Source organism: Scyliorhinus torazame, chromosome 13 (genome assembly GCF_047496885.1).
Source record: "Scyliorhinus torazame isolate Kashiwa2021f chromosome 13, sScyTor2.1, whole genome shotgun sequence".
In the NCBI taxonomy this organism is placed as follows: Eukaryota; Metazoa; Chordata; class Chondrichthyes; order Carcharhiniformes; family Scyliorhinidae; genus Scyliorhinus; species Scyliorhinus torazame.
This window is the reverse complement of record NC_092719.1, coordinates 113305406-113323331: the sequence shown is the minus strand read 5'-3', so window position 1 is coordinate 113323331 and position 17926 is coordinate 113305406. Positions and strand designations below refer to the sequence as shown.

At 48.5% G+C, this 17926-nt stretch overlaps 1 protein-coding gene across 1 annotated transcript in view; it reads left to right on the top strand.

Moving 5' to 3' along the window:
- Positions 1-17926, top strand: part of dnah1 (dynein, axonemal, heavy chain 1) — a 1119271-nt gene that overhangs the window by 721662 nt on the left and 379683 nt on the right. Inside the window, exon 50 of the mRNA XM_072472076.1 lies at positions 8610-8818. Within this exon, the coding sequence (XP_072328177.1) occupies positions 8610-8818 (209 nt within the window). The remainder of the gene's footprint in view (positions 1-8609; positions 8819-17926) is intronic.

Sequence of the window (17926 nt, the reverse complement as noted above, 5' to 3'; positions counted from 1 at the left end):
GCCGCCCTCTCGGGACCACTCCGCAGCCTCCCGGGAGCCCAGCTCACACAACCGTACGCTGGCCGCTGCTACCTCCGGCCGGCCTACCGACCGCCTGCCGACGCTCGCCTCCGTCACACTCGGCCAGTCCCGGCCGCACCACCTCGCGAAGTCCACGATGACCGCTCGGATCAACGGGCACGAGACGGCCTGGCTTTTCGACTCCGGGAGCACAGACAGCTTCATACACCCAGATATGGTAAGGCGCTGCTCCCTCCCCATCCTACCCGTGACCCAGAAAATTTCCCTGGTTCCGGATCCCACGCAGGAGAAATCCGGGGGTACTGTGTCGCGACCCTTACTGTACAAGGCGTAGAGTACACTAACTTTAGGCTCTACGTCCTCCCCCATCTCTGCGCTGCCCTCTTACTGGGACTCGACTTCCAGTGCCATCTCCAAAGCTTTATCTTAAAGTTCGACGGACTCCTGCACCCCCCCCAACGTCTGTAGCCTCGCGACCCTTAAGGTCGCCCCACCCTCCCTCTTCACAAACCTCACCCCAGACTGTAAGCCCGTCGCTACCAGAAGCAGATGCTACAGTGCCCAGGACAGGGCCTTTATCAGGTCGGAGGTCCAGCGACTCCTGCAAGAGGGGATCATTGAGGCTAGTAACAGCCCCTGGAGAGCCCAAGTGGTGGTCGTCAAGCCTGGGGAGAAGCACCGGATGGTCTGTATAGAACCTTAGCTGTATAGAACTTTAGTTAGGCCACACTTGGAGTATAGTGTTCAATTCTGGTCGCCACACTACCAGAAGGATGTGGAGGCTTTAGAGAGGGTGCAGAAGAGATTTACCAGGATGTTGCCTGGTATGGAGGGCATTAGCTATGAGGAGCGGTTGATTAAACTCGGTTTGTTCTCACTGGAACGACGGAGGTTGAGGGGCGACCTGATAGAGGTCTACAAAATTAGGAGGGGCATAGACAGAGTGGATAGTCAGAGGCTTTTCCCCAGGGTAGAGGGGTCAATTACTAGGGGGCATAGGTTTAAGGTGAGAGGGGCAAGGTTTAGAGTAGATGTACGAGGCAAGTTTTTTACACAGAGAGTAGTGGGTGCCTGGAACTCGCTGCCGGAGGAGGTGGTGGAAGCAGGGACGATAGTGACATTTAAGGGGCATCTTGACAAATACATGAATAGGATGGGAATAGAGGGATACGGACCCAGGAAGTGTAGAAGATTGTAGTTTAGTCGGGCAGCATGGTCGGCACGGGCTTGGAGGGCCGAAGGGCCTGTTCCTGTGCTGTACTTTTCTTTGTTCTTTGTTCTTTGTCATCGAATACAGCCAGACCATTAACCGGTACACACAGCTCGATGCGTACCCCCTCCCCCACATATCTGACATGGTCAATTAGATTGTGCAGTATCACGTCTTCTCTACAGTCGACTTGAAGTCCGCGTACCACCAGCTCCCTATCCGCCCGGAGGACCGCCAATAGACTGCCTTCGAGGCAGATGGCCGCCTCTACCACTTCCTCATGGTCCCCTTCGGCGTCACCAACGGGGTCTCGGTCTTCCAAAGGGAAATGGACCGAATGGTTGACCAGTACGGGCTGCAGGCCACGTTCCCGTACCTAGACAACGTCACCATCTGTGGCCATGGCTAGCAGGACCATGACGAGAACCTCCAGCGCTTCCTCCACACCGCTAAACTCCTGAACCTCACCTATAATAGAGAGAAATGCGTCTTCCGCACAACCCGCCTAGCCATCCTCGGCTACGTCGTGGAACATGGAGTCCTAGGACCCGACCCCGACCGCATGCGCCCGCTCCTGGAACTCCCTCTTCCACACTGCCCCAAGGCCCTGAAGAGATGCCTGGTGTTCTTCTTGTACTATGCACAGTGGGTCCCCAACTAAGCGGACAGGGCCCGTCCACTGATCAAATCCACCGTTTTTCCCCTGACGGCTGAGGCCCGACTGGCCTTCAACCGCATCAAGGCAGATATTGCCAAAGCCGCGATGCACGCTGTGGACAAGTCCATCCCATTCCAAGTGGAGAGCGATGAGTCTGACTTTGCTCTGGCCGCTACACTCAACCAGGCAAGCAGGCCCGTGGCTTTATTCTCCCGTACCCTCCAAGCCTCCGAAATTTGACACTCCTCCGTCGAAAAGGAAGCCCAAGCCATCGTAGAAGCTGTGAGACATTGGAGGCATTATCTGGCCAGCAGGCGATTCACTCTCCTCACTGACCAACGGTCGGTTGCCTTCATGTTCAATAACACACAGCGGGGCAAGATCAAGAATGACAAGATTCTGAGGAGGAGGATTGAGCTTTCCACCTATAGCTATGATATCTTGTATCGCCCCGGGAAGCTCAATGAGCCCCCAGATGCCCTCTCCCGTGGTACATGCGCCAGCGCACAGGTAGACCGACTCTGGGCCCTCCACAATGACCTCTGTCACCTGGGGGTCACCCGTTTTTTCCACTTCATCAAGGCTCGCAACCTGCCTTACTCCATCGAGGAGGTCAGGTCCGTGACCAGGGACTGCCAGGTCTGCGCGGAGTGCAAAACACATTTCTATCGGCCAGACAGAGCACATCTGGCAAAGGACTCCCACCCCTTTGAGTGCCTCAGCATGGACTTCAAAGGGCCCCTCCCCTTCACTGACCGTAACGTGTACTTCCTCAACATCGTTGACGAGTGCTCAAGATTCCCCTTCGCCATCCCCTGCTCTGACATGACCTCTGCCTCCGTTATCAAGGCCCTGCACAGTCTTTTCACCCTGTTCAGGTTCCCCGCCTACATCCACAGTGAATGGGCTCCTCCTTTATGAGCGACGAATTGCGCCAGTTCCTGCTCAGCAAAAAGGCATCGCCTCCAGCAGGACGACCAGCTCTAACCCTCGGGGAAATGGACAGGTGGAGAGGGAGAACGCGACGGTCTGGAAGGCCTTCCTTCTGGCCCTACGGTCAAAAAGTCTCCTAGTCTCCCGCTGGCAGGAGATCCTCCTCAATGCACTCCACTTCATCCGGTCGCTCCTATATACAGCCACCAACGAGACTCCTCATGAATGTATGTTTGCCTTCCCCAGGAAATCCACTTCCAGGGTCTCGCTTCCGTCCTAGCTGACATTCCAGGGGCCTGTCCTTCTCCGGAAGCATGCGAGGAGCCATAAAACCGACCCCCTCATTGAGAAGGTCCTGCTCCTTCATGCAAACCCCCAATATGCCTACATGGCACACCAGGACAGGCGGCAGGACACGGTCTCCCTTCGGGATTTGGCACCTGCAGGTTCCCCGGTGACCTTCACCACCAACCCCCACCCTACACCGTCTTCCCCCACCCCTGCCCACCTCCCTCATGAGCTGACACCCACAGGCCCACCGGCGACAAGCACCATCACCTCTGCCCATACACCGCCCCCCCCGTCGGTGACTCAACATCTGGGTGAAGAAGAAGAAGACAACACACTCCCGGACGCGCAGGTCTCGACGCCGGCGCCCACACCACAGCCGGGACTGACGCGATCATGGCGCAAGGTCAAGGGCCCCGACAGACTTGACCTTTAAGACCACTTCACCCCCGCCGGACTCTTTTTTAAACAGGGGGTGAATGTGGTAAACCACGTTATTTCATTATATGTATTTTATTGTATTGTGCATGCTTGTGCATGCCTGGGCTTGTCCAGGCTGGCTCCGCCTGTGGCTCCTCCCCTCAGGCTTATGTATAAAGGTGGCAAGCCTCCGCCTCCGACCCAGTTCGGGTCCAGAGGCAGGATGCTTGCTGTTTAGTGTTTTAAAGCCTCAGTTACGTTCATCACTCATCGTGTGTTATTGATGGTGTATCACTCAACCAACCTTTCCAAAGCCTTACCTGGTCCTTCACCCTCAGATAGGTCTCTTGCTGCAGCACCACATCGGCTCGCAAGCTCGTAAAATGCAAAAAGTCTCTCACCTGCTGCACTGGTCCACCCAACCTCCGCACATTCCATGTTACCATTCAGACTGGGGGTCTCTCACCATATCTCCTGCTCCTATCAGCCATGACCACCCCACAGGGCATACCTGCCCCCGCCAACTTCTTAGGCCCATCATCCACCCAAAATGGCCCCTGACCCTGCGCCACGAATGGGACCAAGTCCTGCCCCTAGTCACCATCAAGCATCAACCGCACCAGTCCCAGAAACCCTCTCCAACCACTTCCTCTCAAAACCATTCCCCATTCCCTCACCACTCTCAACTCCTAGGCCAGTCAAAACCTATCCACAGAAGCTGGGCCAGCCACAGCCCGTTATCCCTACCTTGCTTGTGTTCACTAGCCAATTTACATTGGCTACCGATGTGGCCCCTGCCAGAGCCACGCCCCCCACATACCTTAAACAAAAGCCAACAGAAACATCTTCCGCATCCAAACCTTCTAAACAACCTAACATGTTCAACACCAAATTGGGGGGGGGGGGGTTGGTACACTCCAACACATTACCTCACTATCCCCAAACCATCCCTTCCCAACCATAACATGAGAAATCAAATTCCAAACTCAGTTCAGTTCCAGTCCTACAGCCCTCCGCTTTCTCTGCCGTCTCAATGAAATGGTCCTTGGAGAGTTACGTAACCCTCTGTTTCACCGGGTAGACCACCATGAACCACCCACACTCTTGTAAAGCACTGCCTTCGCCCTATTAAAGGCCACCCGCCTTCTTGCCAGCTCCATTGTGACATCCTGGTACATACTTCCCACATAACCTCCCGATTGTGGCCCATTTCAAGACCTTCTCCTTCCTCTGATAGTTGTGAAAAAACAGACTATCACCACTCTTGGTGGATCATTCACCTTTGGCTTTGGCCGGAGCGACCGATGAGCCCTATCCAGTTCAAAGAAGGAGGTGTTCTCTCCTCCCCCAGCAATTTTGCGAACATCCCTGAAATGTACTCCGTAGGCCTCGGGTCCTCCAACCTCTTGGGCTGCCCCACAATCTGAAGATTCTGCCACCGTAACCTGTTCTCCAGGTCTGGCACTTTGGCTCTCAGCACTTTACGGGCGACACGGTAGCACAGTGGTTGGCACTGTTGCTTCACAGCCCCAGGGTCCCAGGTTCGATTCCCGGTTTCCTCCCACAAGTCCCGAAAGACGTGCTGTTAGGTAATTTGGACATTCTGAATTCTCCCTCTGTGTACTCGAACAGGTGCCGGAATGTGGCGACGAGGGGCTTTTCACAGTAACTTCATTGCAGTGTTAATGGAAGCCGACTTGTGACAATAAAGATTATTATTATTATTATTATTATTTTCCAACACCTTCAGCAGCTCCTCTTCCAGCGAGGTGAGCTAGTCTCTGTGCCACAACAATGCCTGCTCCACCCCCTTCAACAACTCACCATGCTCCTGCTCCGTCTGTGACGTTTTTCCAAGAGCCTCCTTTACTGAGGCCAGTGTGTCTTCCACCGACTGTTTGAGAGTTCTCATCATCTCCTTCCCATGCCGCTCATAATGCAAACTCCACTGCCATAACCTTGGCGAGCGTATCCACTGTAATGGGCACAGCCCTACCTGGTGAGCTTACTCCCGCCATTTTTCATCTCACAGAACTCCGCCCAGTGCTCGGGCCCGCAATTTGAACTAGCGCTCATTCTTTTTCGTACTGTATTCTTTCATTGGGTTTTCAACATCCTTTAATACCCATGACTTTATTGAAGACAGTTCACATAAAAGTTCCCCAAAACTGGGTGAAAAGGGCCAATAAACAAGAACTCTGGCGGAAGCCACCCAATGTGCAACCTCCATCTACATGTCACCACCAGACGTCCAGTGGGTCGCTCTTTTAAGATAGAGATTGAGCAATAATTTATTCTCTCAGAGGGTTGTTAATCTTTGGAATTCAGTACCCCAGAGAGTAGTGGAGACGAGTCATTGAATATACTCAAAGCTGAGTTACATATTTTTGATCTACAAAAGAGTCCAAGGTTATGAGGGACAGGCGAGTTGAGGGTACAATCACATCAACCATTTGGCTTACTGGACTGTGTACTTACTGTGAACATTAGAATATAAGATAGGGACTTCCGGTGACGATGTTGTGCTGAGCAGTCACACGTCAGGTGGCTCTCCTCCGTGGATCCGAAAAATAGCCACTTTTTAATGAAATCTCGCCAGAAAACTCAGTAACTCATTTGTCAACCTTAGTAAGACGGGGGAAGGAAGAGAGAGAGGGGAAAGAATGCCCGGAAAAAGCCAATATAGGGGCTGAACAGAGACCAGGAGTGGAAGGGGCCAGGAATGGCAGCAATCGGACAAGCTGACCAGCGCACGAGGCGGCGGCAAGAAGGACAGGGCAGCCACGGACAAATCCCCCCCGCACCGGGAGGAGGAGCTGGAAGGCATCCTTCATGGAGGTACTAAGGGAACACCAGCTGGAGATAAAGGCAGAGATAAAAGCAGACATGCAGGCCGCAGTGAAGGACGCGGTGGCCAAAACTCTGGCACAAATCCAGTTCACCCTAAGCAGAGCGGAAAAGACACTGGAAGCCCAAGAGGCAACCATCAAGGACATAGAGAAAGCCGCAACTGACCAGATTGATCGGATCGTGGCACTGGAGAAAGAGGTGGCGAAGTTACTAGGTGGGGAGACGGGGAGGGAGGGATGACGGGGGAGGAAGAACAACAGAGGGGAGCCAGAAGGGTGGAAAGAGGAGGGAACACAAACTGGGGAGAGAGCACAGGAAAAGAAAACGACCACAACAAGCACAGCAAGGCGAAAGAGAGAAAGAAAAACAGGAAGAAGGAACGACAGATGGCTAAAGCTGAGGCAAATGGACAAAAAAAAAACGACCAAGAGATGCAAGTGACATCAGAGGACCACCCCAGGCGCCCCTTCCACACAGTTTTGTTTTGCTTGTTTTGTATTGAAAAAAAGAGAACAAGGGGAGGAGCTATGTGTTGCTATGTGTTATTCATTTTTTTTTACTTCCTCTGCTTTTTTTTCTGTGTGTATATTTGTCAGTATATCATGTATAAAACCCAATAAAAACATTAATAAATAAATAAAACAGGCAAAGTCACGTGGAAGGCAGCAATTAAGGAAATGCATGAGGGTGGACAATGGTGATTCATATTCAATATGGCAGAGTTAATGGCAGAGTTGGTGTAGTACCGTCAATATGACGCAAGGCAGGTTGAGGTAATGTCAATTGAAGGCTTTATTAAGCAGAACTTTATCCCCAGCAGCGTGGTTACAGAATGCAGCTGCTGAGGGAAATGGAGGGAAAAGCTGGGTTCTTATACCGGCATTTCTGGGTGGAGTCCAGTAGGTGGCAGATCCTATCAGGACCTGGCATCCCTCCACCATTAGCCTGCCGGCACGTGGTGTACCGTATTACCCCTAATACATACCACCACAGTTGGGTAGGAATGTTTATTTTGTGGTGCAAGGTCCTCCCACTTCTGAATGTGCTCAGCTGGTACAAGATTAAGAGAGAGTATGAGTTGGAGCATTGAGCTTCAAAATGGCACCACTGATGTCAAATCACCATCGCATGCAATTTGACATCATGATCTGCCTTCTGTGCATACATCTGGTGGCCATTCACTGCACATGCGCCTGCCCTCATCGATGTGGCATTTGGTGCAAGTTGCCTCCAAAATATGCATGCCCATGATTCCAGTATAGTTAACCATTTCAGATTGATTTACTCCTGTACTTAAAAATTGGCCCCACGCTTCAAAAATGATTATTAAGCTTTTCTTTGAGAAAATAGAGTTACTGGCTGATAGATATTTTGACTTTCTGGGAAGCATGTGGTCATATCACTCACAGGGAGCTTGGGTCGATGGTGAAGCAGAGTTCTCACTTTAATTATGAATTAACAAAACTGTTGGAAAAGGTAGTGTTATCAGTGTGATTAATTGTGAGTGGAGTCTTTTCAGTTGCAATCTCCAAATTCTTACAATGTATATTGCCATGATCAAAGTATTATAAACTCATTGCCCATGTTTACAGCTGTTTCGCATTTCTACTGGCATACAAGATACTCAGAGGCATCCAAAGTTACCCGCAATCTTTTAAACACTGTGCCAATGAAAATCAGTATGTAAAGTAAAAATAATAAATGTGTAATTGTACGCGTAAGTATATATAATTAGAGATAATTGGAGATATCCTTGAATAATTGGCTGTGAAATACATCTAATTAATCTAACAGAAAATTATTGCCTCAAAAGACTGTGATATGAATGTTTTAATGTAACTATATTTCAATACAACAGTTAAACCAGATGCTTCAATGCGTTGTTATGCTTGATATTACAAACTGTAATTTCCAGACCAATATTTGTAAATTGGTTTCTATAAATGCATCTTTGTACTTTGGGTATAAATTTAGCCAGTTAGAAAGTACTATTGACAACATTGCCTTAGAAGCACCTATGGTGCTTTCTGTCGGATTCCTCCAAAACAAACCTATTTAAAATAGAAAGCACTTTAAGCATTCATGTAATTGTATAAACAAGTTATTTCTCCCCTTAAGTGATAACTCAGATTGGGGAGATATAATCAGCACAACTTAATAATAGTTTATTGAAAAGCAGCTTTTGACAGAAAATGTAAAGTAAGACTTTTGTCATTTGCATTTCCACAGATCAAAGATGAGTCATTTTTAGAGGATGTCAACAACATCCTGAATTCAGGAGATGTTCCAAATTTATACATCTTTGATGAACAGGAGGAAATCTTCAATGCAATGAAACCTGTTGTTCAGGACCTGGGGCAGCAGCCAACCAAGGCCAATATGATGGCTGCATACACAAAACGAGTTCGCAATAATACTCATACTGTACTGTGCATGAGGTACGTTTCCTGGTTTTGCCTTCCTAATCAGATTGACCCCATCTCTGAGCTTTGAAAAATGCATGAGTCAAGTGACAATCAAGTTCATTCTTCCTGATTAATCCATTGTATTCTGTTTTCTGTTGTTGTGTCATGCACTGTACATTCACTTTTTCAGGGGATAGAAAAGCTTCTGTTCTCATCTTCATAGATTATCATATCATAGAATTTACAGTACAGAAGGAGGCCATTCGGCCCATCGAGTCTGCACCGGCTCTTCGAAAGAGCACCCTACCCAAGGTCAACATCTCCACCCTATCCCCATAACCCAGTAACCCCACCCAACACTAAGGGCAATTTTTGACACTAAGGGCAATTTAGCATGGCCAATCCACCTAACCTGCACATTTTTGGACTGTGGGAGGAAACCGGAGCACCCGGAGGAAACCCACGCACACACGGGGAGGATGTGCAGACTCCGCACAGACAGTGACCCAAGCCGGAATCGAATCTAGGACCCTGGAGCTGTGAAGCAATTGTGCTATCCACAATGCTACCGTGCTGCCCTTGGCCCAAGTGGAAGCAGAATGCATTTTCAAAGGAACGGTGCTTGGGTAGATTTTGAGCAACCTTCAGTCGATGGTTATTGAGCTGGCTTGCTGAGAGCAATTTGCTATCTCAGTTGAAGAATAGAGTTTGGTGCCGGGAAGAGGACATGTTGTCCATTAGAGACTTGCTGCTGATGTAATTTGTTTCAGGGCGCTGTTCCATTGGTTAACTGGTAAACTCATTAAGCAACTTGTGCGTCCAACATCATGCTGAAAAAGTCTCAAAAGATCAATCTTGTCGCAAGGGTGACACAACCAAGCCATAGTTAATGTTTTAAGAGTTTATTTGTTATTAAACCGAGCCTTCGAATCAGGCTTTCAAGGAGTCAGGGGCCACATTTTATAAATCTTTGGATCCTTGTTAATTGGGATACAGAGACAAGTCTATGATGAGACAGTAAAATTAATATTTACTATTAAACATTAAGTAAAATAGGGGAAATGAAAGAATAGAAACAATAAAAAATTATTCATAAACATGTGCAGAGAGCAAATAGAAAACTAAGATGGGAGGCAAAGAAAATTACAATGAAAGAGAAGGGGCAGAGTGAATATAAAGGGTGTGATCTAACCAAATGGTAACAGAGTCCTGAAACAAGCGTGTTTAGCCGAGTGTTGCTGAGAAACACCATGCTATCTGCTGGGACTCTGGTTCTATTCGGGGCCTCAGTGGGAAATGCCCTGCCAAGGCAGCACTTAGTCCCGTTTCCTGCACTGAGGAACTCCACCCGCTGGAGGAGATCTCTCTGCACCAACCCACCCCCCCATGCAGTCCCGAATCCCCCAAAGCCTTAACTGACCAATAAGGGGGTCCTCGGGTCTCCTCCGCATGGCACCCCCCGGGCCAGATCCCCAGCATGGCCTAGCACCCTGACAGTATCCCTTCCAGCTGGCAGTGGCACCTGGCACTGCCAGGATAGCACATGCTTTGCACTGTCGAGGTGCCAGACTGACACTGTCAGGGTGCCAGGCTGGCTGTGCCAAGGTTCCCAGGTTGCACCAGCAGCACTAGGGGCCCAGAGGACAAGCACCTGGGGGGCCTCCGATCCCCTGGGTGACGCTCACGAATGCTGTTCCATCTGGCCCCCGTTTGTGGGAACCAGCACCGAATGGGGCTCGCCTGAGGTCTCCGAGGTGAAGAGGTTATATCCCAACTCCTCGGGTAGATCATGGGAGAGCATTAGAGTGAGACTAGTTGTCTCACTAATGTACAGATTTGCAAAAAAGTGATCCCGCCCACAATGGGTGGGATTTAGATTGTGACATTTTGCAAGATCAAATTAAAACCCACGAGGTGTGGCGAGCCAGGTAGATCCCTGACGAGGGATCTTCCAGCTGTGCCGCACCATCTTTCGGGCGCAAAGCAGCCAGTAGATCATGCCCAAAGTCTTTCAAATTAAACTGCAACATCAGTATTAAATGCTTATACGATAAAATTGCATGAATGAATCAAAACCTGCTCTTATTTTAGTTGGGAGCAATAGAAATTGAGCAGAAGTTTGAAAGGGTCTTTGGGAGAGGTCAACCAAACCATGTTGAAATAAGTAACTTTGGATGAGGTTGTTGCAGGTGGGATGGAATATTACAAAGTGGAAAACAATTCTAGAGTGTAGATAATGATGACTACTGCTTTTGTTAAAACAGCTGCTGATTAAATTTCGTACAATTATATTAAGTATTCATTCAACAATATTACAAGGCATAAGTTCAAGGCCAAACTGTTTAAAGTGCTTGGACAAAGCATTTTAATGTTTAGTTTTGTAATGGAACATTAATATTAAAGCAATAAAACTATTGTTGACATCCAGAGTGAGGCACATGGAAGATTACCAGGTGTGTAAGTCATCCCAGCCCATCTCAGACCTATTTAAGAAGCGGATCCTGAGACAGACAATGAGGCACATCGAAGAGTGAGTTTGGAAGCTGGGAGTTTGAAGCTAGGTAGGAATTTGAGGCTGGCTGGGAGGAGGTGCTGTTTATCCCTTGATTTGTCACTCAAATTTCCAGTCAGTGGCCTTGCCCTGTTGCAGGTGACTACAAGGGAGGAGCTGATTGGTAAGTAGCAGGTAAGGCAGATAGGTCCTTCACATTGGGAGCGGAGCTGAGCAGGAGAAATCCGGAGCGCAGTCTGAGAAGGTAAGTGGTATTTGTGCCTGTGCCTCTCTGTGCGGGAAATAACGGAGAACTGATGTCACAGTAAAGCTGTGTCCTGATTGGCTGGTAGGGAATCTGTGTTAAATTTGATAAAAAGCATTGAAATAACTAAAACTAATTAATTAACTAGGTAGAGGAGTAAATAAACCTGAGGGCCGAGATTAGTATTTAGCATTTCATTTTTCAGTAGAAATCTAGTGGCAGAGACCATATAGTTAATTGAAACTTAATCTAATAATTTAGTAAGTATTTATTTTAAATTAATTAACTAGTGCATAAATCTCACTCAGCGGGGTGCAGTGCTCTAACTGTGAGATATGGGAGATCCATGACACTTCCAGTGTTCTGGTCGACTACGTCTGCAGGAAGTATAACCAATGGCAGTTCCTCACAGACCATGTGGTTCAGTTGGAGCAGCAGTTGGATGCACTTAGGAGCATGCAGGTGGCGGAAAATGTCAGAGATGAGTTATAGAGATGTGGTCATATCCAAGGTGCAGGCAGACAGATGGGTGATCGCTAGAAAGGGGAGGCAGTCAATGCAGGGATCCACCTGTGGCTGTACCCCTCTCTGTTACTGTTGGGGGGGATAGCCTATCAGGGGAAAACAATAGCAGCCAGAACAGTGGCACCACAACTGGCTCTGTTGCCCAGCAGGGGAGCGTAAAGTGCAGGAGAGCAATAGTATAGGGGACTCTGTAGTAAAGGGCACAGATAGGCCCTTCTATGGACGTGAAAGAGACTCCAGGATGGTATGTTTTCTCGCTGGTGCCAGGGTCACGGATGTCTCTGAACGAACGCAGGAGATCCTGAAGGGGGAGTGTGAACAGCCAGAAGTCGTAGTACACATAGATACTAACGACATAGACAGGAAGAGTGATGAGGACCTGCAGAAGGGGTTCAGGGAGTTAGGCAGTAAGCTAAAAAGCACGGCCTCTAGCTTTGTAATCTCAGGATTATTTCCTGTGCCACGTGTCAGTGAGACTAGAAATAGAAGGATAGTGCAACTAAATATGTGGCTAAACTGGTGGTGTAGGAGGGCGGATTTCAGATTTCTGGACCATTGGGATGTCCTCCAGGGCAGGTGGAACCGATACAAGAAGGACAGGTTGCACCTAAACTGGAGGGGCACCAATATCCTGGCTGGGAGGTTTGCTTGAGTCATTCGGGAGGATTTAAACTAGTATTGCAGGGGGTGGAAACCAGAGCATTAGCTTAGAAGATGTAATAACTGAAGTGGAAATAGAGAACAAAAATAAGAGAACAATAACATCACCCTCACTGCTAAAACACAGTGGTCTGAAGAGTATTTCTTTCAACGCCAGAGTATAGCAGGTAAGGCAGATTGGATTGGATTTGTTTATTGTCACGTGTACCAAGGTACAGTGAAAAGTCTTTTTCTGCGAGCAGCTCAACAGATCATTAAGTACATGGGCAGAAAAGGGAATAAAAGAAAATACATAATAGGGCAACACAAGACATACAATGTAACTACATAAGCACTGACATCGGATGAAGCATACAGGGTGTAGTGTTAATGAAGTCAGTCCACAAGAGGGTCATTTAGGAGTCTGGTGACAGTGGGGAAGAAGCTGTTTTTGAGTCTGTTTGTGTGTGTTCTTAGACTTCTGTATCTCCTGCCCGATGGAAGAAGTTGGAAGAGTGAGTAAGCCGGGTGGGAGGGATCTTTGATTATGATGAACTTAGAGCATTGATTAGTACTTGGAACTATGATGTTGTGGCTATCACAGAAATGTGGTTAAAGGAAGGGCAGGATTGGCAGCTGACCATTGGAGGATATAGATGCTTCAGGAGAGATAGAAGGGGATGTAAAAGGGGTGGAGGAGTAGCATTACCGGTTAAGGAAAATATTATAGTCGTACTGCGGGAGAGCAACTCGGAGGGCTCATACAATAAGGTAATCTGGGGAGAGCTCAGGAACAGGAAAGGGGCAATCACAATGTTGGGGGTTTATTACAGGCCCCCCAACTGCCAGCGAGAGATAGAGGAGCAGATAGGTAGAGAGATTTTGGACAGGTGCAAAAGTAACAGGGTTATTGTGGTAGGGGATTGTAAATTCTCCTATATTGACTGGGACTCCCTAGGCGCTTGGATGGGGCAGAGTTGGTAAGGTGTATCCAGGAAGCCTTTATGCAATATGTAGATAGTCCAATTAGGGAAGGGGCAGTACTGGACCTGGTATTGGGGAGTGAGCCTGGCTAGGTGGTTGAAGTTTCAGTAGGGGAACAGTTTGGGAGTAGTGACCACAGTTCCGTAAGGTCTAGGGTACTTTTAGATAGGGATGAGGGTAACCCTCGCATTAAGATGCTAAACTGGGGAAAGGCAAATTAGGATAACATTAGACAGAAATTGAAGAATTTGATTTGGTGCGGCTGTTGGAGGGTAAATCAACATCAGACATGTGGGAATCTTTCAAGTGACAGTTGATTAGGATTCAGGAAAGTCACTTTCCTGCGAGAACGAAGGATAAATATGGAAAGTTTAGGGAGCATTGGATAACGAGCGATATTGTGAACCTCGTCAAAAAGAAAAGGGAGGTTTTTGTATGGTCTAGAAGGATGGGGACAGTCAAAACCCTTGAGGACTATAAAGAAAGTAGGAAGGTACTGAAGTGGGGTATTAGGAGGGCTAGGAGGGGTCATGAAAAATACTTGGCAAGTAAGATTAGTGTGAATCCCAAAGCTTTTTATTCATATATAAAAAGTAAGAGGGTGGCTGGGGAAAGGATTGGACCACAGTGGGGGAATCTATGTGTTGAGCCAGAAGAAATGGGCGAGGCATTAAATGAGTACTTTGCATTAGTGTTCACTAAAGAAAGGGACTTTGTGGAAGATGATTCTTGGGTAGGGTGTGTGGATAGTCTGGGTCATGTTGACATCAAAAAGGAGGAGCTATTGGGTGTTTTAAAAGATATTAAGATACATCTTTTCTGGGCTGGATGGGATTTACCCCAGAATATTGAGGGAAGCAAGGGAGGAAATTGCTGAGGCCTTGAATGACATCTTTGTATCCTCATTGGCTACAGGTGAGATCCCAGAGGACTGGAGAATAGCTAATATGGTATCGCTGTTTAAGAAAGGTAGCAGAGAAAATCCAGAAAACTATAGGCCTGTGAGCCTCACGTCGGTAGTAGGTAAATTATTGGAGAGAATTCTCAGGGACAGGATTTATACCCATTTGGAAACAAATGGACTCATCAGTGATAGACAGCATGGCTTTGTGAAGGGGGAGTCGTGCCTCACTAACTTGATCGATTTTTTTTGAGGGGGTGATAAAGATGATTGATGAGGACAAAAGGTGAAGTCACACGGGATTAGAGGTGAGGTGGCAAGATGGATACAGAACTGGCTCGGTCACAGAAGGCAGAGGGTAGCAGTGGAGTGTTTTTCTGAATTGAAGGTTGTGACCAGTAGTGTTCCACAGGGATCGGCGCTGGTGCCTTTGTTGTTTGTAGTAATAAACGATTTGGAGGAAAATGTAGCTGGTCTGATTAGTAAGTTTGCGGCTGACACCAAGGTTGGTGGAGTGGCAGATAGTGTTGACGATTGTCGGAGGATACAGCAGGACATAGATAGGTTGGAGACTTGGGCAGAGAAATGGCAAATGGAGTTTAATCCGGACAAAGATGAGGTAATGCATTTTGGTAGGTCTAACATAGAGGGGAAACATACAGTAAATATCTTAGGAATATAGAAAGTCAAGAGATCTGGGTGTACAGGTCCACAGATCTTTGAAAGTGACAACACAAGTGGACAAGGTGGTCAAGAAAGCATATGGAATGCTTGCCTTCATTGGACAGGGCACGGGTATAAAAACTGGCAAATTATGCTACAGTTGTATAGAACCTTGGTAAGTCCGCACTTAGAATATTGTGCACAATTCTGGTCGCCACACTGCCAGAAGGATGTGGAGGCTTTGGAGATGGTGCAGAGGAGGTTTACCAGGATGTTGCCCGGTCTGGAGGGTGTTAGCTCTGCGAGAGATTGAATAGACTCGGACTGTTTTCATTAGAACAACGGAGGTTGAGGGGTGACCTGATGGAGGTCTACAAGATTATGAGGGGCATGGATAGAGTGGATGGGCAGGCACTCTTTCCCAGGGTGAAGGGGTCAGTTACTAGGGGGCATAGGTTCAAGGTCAGTGGGGCAAGGTTTAGAGGAGATGTGCAAGAGGGTGGTGAGTGCCTGGAACGCACTGCCAGTGGAGGTTGTAGAAGCAGATGCATTAAGGGCGTTCAAAAGGCATCTTGACAAATACATGGTTAGGGTGGGTATAGGAAGTGCTGAGGATTTTGGCCAAGGGTGGTATCATGACTGGTATAGGCTTGGAGGGCCAAAGGGCCTGTTCCTGTGCTGTATTGTTCTTTGTTGAATCCACCTACCCTGCACATCTTTCGATTGTGGGGGCGAAACCCATGCAAACACGAGGAGATTGTGCAAACTCCACACGGAAAGTGACCCAGAGCCGGGATCGAACTTGGGACCTTGGCGCCGTGAGACAGCAGTGCTACTCACTGCGCCATCGTGCTGCGCTTTGCTGATGAATTTTTAAGGTGACAAACGTGAACTGAAATTTTCAAACTAAAATTCAGGAAAACAAAGACAATTCCTACAGATGTCTGTTCCAGCTCATCAGCTCCACTCAAAGTGGCCACGGCCAAGATATGTCAGGATATTAGCCAGACCCACATCTGGGTTGGGGTTTTTATGTCCGTTGGGCTCCTCTTGTTAAGTGGAAGCCTCGCCTCCCGCTACCGGGGAAGCTCATATTCGTCCAGATCACGGAGAACTACACAGTCCACACCTTGTGACACTGGCAACACGAGGCTCAGGCGTGTGTGGAGGTGCCGCTCCGTTAGCAGCTCTGACAGCCAATAAACGCGTTCCCCATAGAAGGATACCGTCCTTTATACTAAGTCCTGTGATCTTCGTCGTGAAGGAGCAAGGTGCGGTGCTGGGTACCGTACAAAATGATGTGCTGGACATGGGTGAGCTAGGGGTCCATCTAGATCCAGGTGAAGCTTTGGGACGCAGTGAAGGCTAACATGTCCATAAAATGTAGAGCCACGATTACCACATCTGCGCAAGCGGGCGTCAGTCTGGTTGGCAGGGGAAACCAACTCAGGGTGTCCACATGAGGGATCTTCGTCCTGGGGCAGTGTTCCAACATGTACTCATAAGCTGCCAACAGTAAAGCCCAACATTGAATTTGTGCAGACGCGACGAGAGGAATTGCCCTGTCCTCCTTGAATAGCCCCAGAAGGGTTTGTGATCCTGTGGTGGCATTCGCCGCCATCCTGTAGCAGAAGAGGAAATGGGCCAGAAGCGTCTCCAGGGAACTTGTCATCTGCTTCACATACCCCGCTTCAACATCTGAATCGCCCGCTCGGCTAGACCGTTTGAGGCCGGGTGATACGGTGCTATGCGAACATGCCAAATCCCGTTGGTCTTCAAGAAAGCCGCAAATTCTGTGCTGGTGAATGCCATCCCGCTTTCTGAGACAAGGACCTCTGGTATGCTATGCGTACTAAAGGAGTTTCTCCATCGTGGCCTTGGAGGGCAGTGAACATCCATCCATTTGGAGTGGGCGATACGAGGTCGCCATGGCCATTCCCATGGGTGGAGGGGTGCTGTCGGCGGAAGCTTTTTATGTTCCTGTGTCAATGCCCGGCCACCACATGTACCTGCAGGCCAGCATTTCCATTTTAGATACCCCAGGGTGACCGTTATGGAGATCCCTCAAAATTGGGCCAAGCCCCTTTGCTGGGACCAAGACACGCATGCCCCATATGAGGATACCATCCTTTATACTGTACAAAATGATGTGACGGACACGGGCGAGCTAAGGGTCCATCTGGACTGATGGAACTTTTTCACGGTAGATACCACGACCAAACCCTTCTTCTCGATCTGGGCATACTTTCGTTTGTAACTCTTGTATGCCTTGTTCCGCGCTCTCGCGGGATAGAACAATTTCAATTGCCCTCAATTAATTAGATGAACCAAGTCCAACCGTGGTTCGTCTAATAGTTTCCTCTGCATCACCACATTGCACATCCCGCAAACCAGCCTGTCTCCCAGTGTCTCGGACAGTGACCCCCCCAAATTCGCAGAATTCTGTGAGCTTCCGCAGGTGAGGCCGAAACTCCGTCACAGACACCCCTGGGTCTGGACAGCAGTATGGAAACGGAAATGTCTAACAGTAATGGGCAGCATGGGGTTAAAATGCTCACCCAACAAAGCTACCAAGTCTGCAAATAACCGTGTGTCCAGTGCCTCAGGGCACGTTAGGCTCTTGATCACACTCTACATGGCAGCCCTGCAAGCCATGAGGAGGATGATGTTTGT